General features: G+C 36.8%; 1 protein-coding gene across 3 annotated transcripts in view; it reads right to left on the reverse strand.

Moving 5' to 3' along the window:
- Positions 1-791: 791 nt before the first annotated feature.
- PIK3C2G (phosphatidylinositol-4-phosphate 3-kinase catalytic subunit type 2 gamma) overlaps positions 792-5,120 on the reverse strand; it is a 324,948-nt gene continuing 320,619 nt past the window's right edge. For all 3 annotated transcript variants that reach the window (XM_007454609.1, XM_007454608.1, XM_007454607.1), the window contains one exon: positions 792-1,040. In XM_007454609.1, coding sequence (XP_007454671.1) covers positions 888-1,040 — 153 coding nt within the window. In that variant the 3' untranslated portion in view covers positions 792-887. The remainder of the gene's footprint in view (positions 1,041-5,120) is intronic.

A 5,120-nucleotide genomic window follows, 5' to 3' on the forward strand; every position in this document is an offset into this window, starting at 1 on the left:
CAGTGATGATGAATTGATTGATTGGTGCTGAAGAGGGTGAAAAACTACAAAGTTTTTTCCAAAAATTGGATTTAAGAATTTCAGGCATTTATTTTTCTTCTGACAGAAATTAATACAGCATTCTTCTAGAGCTTACTAATCCCCTCAATAAGATTATAAGTGGATATGTAGGTATATATATTTAATTCAAATTTTAAAAATTTGTTACAGATATACTTAGGTCTTGAAGTAATTGATAAGATTTATTTATTTGCTTGTCTTTTTTTGGAAAATACATTTAAAGTATTGCTTTTAACTGTAGGCACATAAAACGTGAACGCATGTTTGATTTAAAAGACACATTAAATGTCCTTTTTTAATTTTATACATTGAATTTTACACAATCATTTGGAAAAAAGGTTCTAAGAAAACAATGAAACACAGGTAGAGAATAAATAACTATAAAAGACTGATTCTGATTTATTTTCTTTGTGTCCTTAGTACACCACCATGCTACCTTTTTTAAAAAAATTTTATTTATTTTTAGCTGCCCTGGGTCTTCGTTGCTGCGAGAGGGCTCTCTCTAGTTGCTGCAAGTGGGGGCTACTCTTCATTGCGGTGTGTGGGTTTCTCATTGCGGTGGCTTCTCTTTGTGGAGCACAGCCTCCAGACATGTGGGCTTCAGTAACTGTGGCGCATGGGTTTAGTTGCTCCACGGCATGTGGGATCTTCCCAGACCACGGATCAAACCCATGTCCCCTGCATTGGCAGGTGGATTCTTAACCACTGTGCCACCAGGGAAGTCCCCACCATGCTATCTTTGATAACAAAAATGTCCTGATCTTGTGATAGAGAGGCACCAAAGTGAAAGAAATACGAGTAATGAATGCATATGTTCATAGCAATGCTTAAATTATACTGTTTCCCAGTGGATACCATTTTTCTTCCTTGAGTGGGACACTACAGAGTTGGATATTAATTGCTCCTACAAAGGTGGTTTTGCTCTTTACAATAAGCATTAAGACATGTCCTTGGAGCTCTGTGACTTCATCATATACTACCTAAAAAGGGAGAGAATAAAAATCAGATACGCATAAATGCATCTTTTAAAAAATACTGCTTTTAACAAAAATATTTGCACACTGATATCTTGTACCTTGGAATGGATAGGTTAATGTTAGAATATTTCATTTCTAACTCTAATTCTGAAGAGCTAAAGGTTCTGCTAACGTAAAGGAGTTTAATGACAGAATATTTCTCTAAGAAGCTTAGAATTTACTCTGATTCCATTAAAAATTGTCTATCCCAAATTTAGTAAGACTGTAAATCATTCTCTAGGGATAAATTTAAATACCTGTCACCTTTCAACTGTCCTTGGATTTACTGTGCAACATGGGACCTTGAACACTTTCTTTGTTGAAGCCTAATGAGGAAAGCAGACCAAGCTCCATGATATCCTTGTGTTAATTTAATGTAGTACAGTATTTCCTTCTACATGTGAAGCAGTCGCTCTATGGTTACTTTAATTTATTTAAAATTGTTTAATTTTTAGTTATGAAAATATATGCTCATTAAATAAAATATGGGGATGAAACAAAAAAGAGAATAAAAAAGAAAGGAAAAATTTCTATTTCTACCATTAGGTGATAATTACAGTTAACATTTTGATGTGTTTTTTGTTTTCTCTATATAATTACTTTTTAAGAATCTGAGCTGTAATTATGTTGTGTGTATAGTTTTGTGTTTTTCTCTTTTTCACTTACTAGTCATGTAACTATTTTTTAAAAAGAGAACTGTTCAACTGTGTTTTATAATATCCAAGAAGTAAGTCACAGGCATTACCACTGGGTGCCTGCAGTGGTAAAGAAGCTTTAAAAGTATAGTACTATCAAGAAATTAGTTATACATCAAAGGAGGGGAGAGCTGTGTATAGATCCAACATGGTTGCCAAGGAAACTCCTTATAACACATTTGGAGGAGTTTCATATGATGATACGAACATGCTTGCTTTTTATAGCTAAACTACAAGATAGAAAGAAGCGTTCTCTATATATACAAAAAAGAATCAGAGGAAACTAATTGAGAGGAAAGGCCTTGGCATCCACTGCGAGGCCTGCTCAGTGTGTATGGATGCAATTTCTAGCCCATTGTACCGCATTTGCCTACCATTTACGAACCCATCAATTATCAATGAAATTCCATTCAATATCAATCTGTTAGCTGCTCAGGACAATGATTTACTTATCAAGTAAATAATAATTCAATCAAAGGAATGAGATACAATATAATATGCTAATCCAGTCTACCCTGCTTCGTGTGACATCTGGCTACCGACTCTTCCAGAATGCTGCTCCCATTCCGGACAGGAGATTACCTTTTAAATTTCTTAGGACAGCTTATTCAAATTATTCCATTTAATTTATTGAGTTCCCCTGGATAGTAAAGGATTTTAAGGGCTGCCTTAAAAATTTCAAAAGCCTACCAATGTAATTCATCTTTCATTGCAAAGGGATGCTCAACATGGACTCCGTGAACCACTTTTGTCTCCTGAATACTTATCTTCCCAGGACTTCAGAGTAAGCTCCTTTCCTTTTCTCTACAGTGGTTATTTTGAACTGTCTAAATTATCCTCCATTTTCCTCCCCACAACATGTTCAGCAGATGAACTTATCTCCTATTTTACAGAGAAAATAGACGAAAGGGCCCTCGAAGTGTTTGTGTGAAGAAAAATGGAATAATTCTAAGCATTAGGCCTTTGGAAAAGTCTGGTTTAAGAACTCTGTGAATCATATAAATTAGTGCTAAAGATGTAACTTTCTAAGAAGCATCAGTATCAATGATTCATATTTATATAAATCTGTTGTCAACTCCAGTTCTTCCTCCATTTACAATGGGGTTACATCCTGATAAACCTGTGGTAAATTGAAAATACTGTAGCCGAAAATGCATTTAATATACCTAACCCACCAAACATCATATAGCCTAACTACCTTAAACGTGCTCAGAATGTCTCATGTAATTTATTGAATACTGTACTGAAAGTGAAAAACGGAATGGTTGTCTGGGTACCAAATGGTTGTAAGCGTATTGGCTGTTTACTCTCGTGATTGCATGGCTGACTGGGAGCTGTGGCTCAGCATCAGGAAAGAGTATCCTACCTGGGAAAAGAGCAAAATTCAAAACTTGAAGTATGGTTTCTACTGAATGTATATCTCTTTTGCACCATCGTAAAGTAAAAAAAAATTTCAGGTTGAGCCATCCTAAGTTGGGGGCCATCTGAATGCGTTTTCTCATTCGAATATGGTGATAATAATATTTACCTTCTGGCATTGTGAAAAAGAATAAAATGAGATAATGAATATAAGCCTTATTACAAAGCCTGATACATAGTAAACACTAATGAATTACAGCTGAAAAAGATCCATCAAATACACAAAAAAAGAACAGTTGTTTCTTGGTATTTTGCCTTCCCTGACTGGAGATAACAGTTGTACACAAGATTGAGTCTCCCAGGTATTTAACAAGCTGAAATTCTTTAATAAATGACAGGAATTAATTGCCTTCCTGGTTAAAATACAAACATTTGAACTCCAAAGTTTACATTGCTTTATGGATTTTTTTCCGCTGTGCTTCATTACGCAAAAGCTATTTTCCTGAAAGTGACTGAGGTTTTATAAACATGTAATCATTGAATCATTATAGAAGATATATATATATCTGTTCTAATTGCTTTACTGCATCCATAATGTTGTTTAAAAAAATAAGTGCTTTTTTCTTCCAATGCAATGAATAATTAGTGGGTAATGCTAGAGAAGTACACAGATGATTATATTCTTTGAGTCTTTTCACCAAATGATTTAATATGTATTCTGCCTTAACATAAACAGAACCAAAAATGCACAGCTCTTTTAATTTCACTTTATAATACTTTTTACCCATAGGCATGTGTCAAGTCTTCATTGCCTTCTGACAAACAATGAATTTGTAGGTCTGAAATTGTCACATCAAGTAGAAAAACACTGTTTAGGGTAATTAAGTAGGATAATATCTAAAAAAGGAATACAATGTAAACTGTTATATATAGGATGGATAAACAATAAGGTCCTACTGTATAGTACAGGGAACTATATTCAATATCCTGTGATACACCATAATGGAAAAGAATATAAAAAAAGTCTACATGTGTATAACTGAGTCACTTTGCTGTACAGCAGAGATTTCGCAGAACATTGTAAACTGGGTTTATACTTCAATAGAAAAAAAAGGAATACAATGTACAACATACATTGACTATAACAATATAATTCTGTTTTAAAATAGAATTTGTATTTCTAATGAATCCTTAAAAACATAATGGTTCGGGCTTCCCTGGTGGCGCAGTGGTTGAGAGTCCGCCTGCTGATGCAGGGGATGCGGGTTCGTGCCCCGGTCTGGGAAGATCCCACATGCCGCGGAGCGGCTGGGCCCGTGAGCCATGGCCACTGAGCCTGCGCGTCCGGAGCCTGTGCTCCGCAACGGGAGAGATCACAACAGTGAGAGGCCCGCGTACTGGGGGGAAAAAAAAACAACACAAAAAAAAAACAACACAAAAAGAATGGTTCTTAACCAGATGCCAAAGGTCATAGAATAGAAAGAGCAATGGCACTGAAGTCAGAATCCCAGCTCTGCTTAGTAAAGCCTGTAGGCCAATTCCAGGAGCGCTCTGACCATCAGCCCTGCCCCATCCTGAGCCCAGTCATGTCTACCACAGGGATTTGTATGTGAGAGGGGTTTTTAGGAAGACTGCTGGCAATCCTGCTGGGAATCACTCTGGGAAGTGTCAAGGTGACAAGCTTGGCCCTGTATCATAGCTTTAGTATCTGCAGGGTGATACTAAAGGGACACTTGGCAGTGATCCTGACCCAGCCTCTCTCAGAATATTAGGGAGAAAGAGGGTTATGAATAACAATTGAAAGAACTATTTTCATGAAAAGCTTTTTAAGGTGATGCGATGTAATATTCACTTTGCATTCCTCTAAGCGATTTATATAAGGGGAGGGCTTCCCTGGTGGTGCAGTGGCTGAGAGTCCGCCTACCGATGCAGGGGACACGGGTTCGTGCCCCGGTCCGGGAAGATCCCACATGCCGCGGAGCGGCTGGGC

The sequence above is a fragment of the Lipotes vexillifer genome, unplaced genomic scaffold (genome assembly GCF_000442215.2).
Source record: "Lipotes vexillifer unplaced genomic scaffold, Lipotes_vexillifer_v1.1 scaffold559, whole genome shotgun sequence".
NCBI classification, from domain to species: Eukaryota; Metazoa; Chordata; class Mammalia; order Artiodactyla; family Lipotidae; genus Lipotes; species Lipotes vexillifer.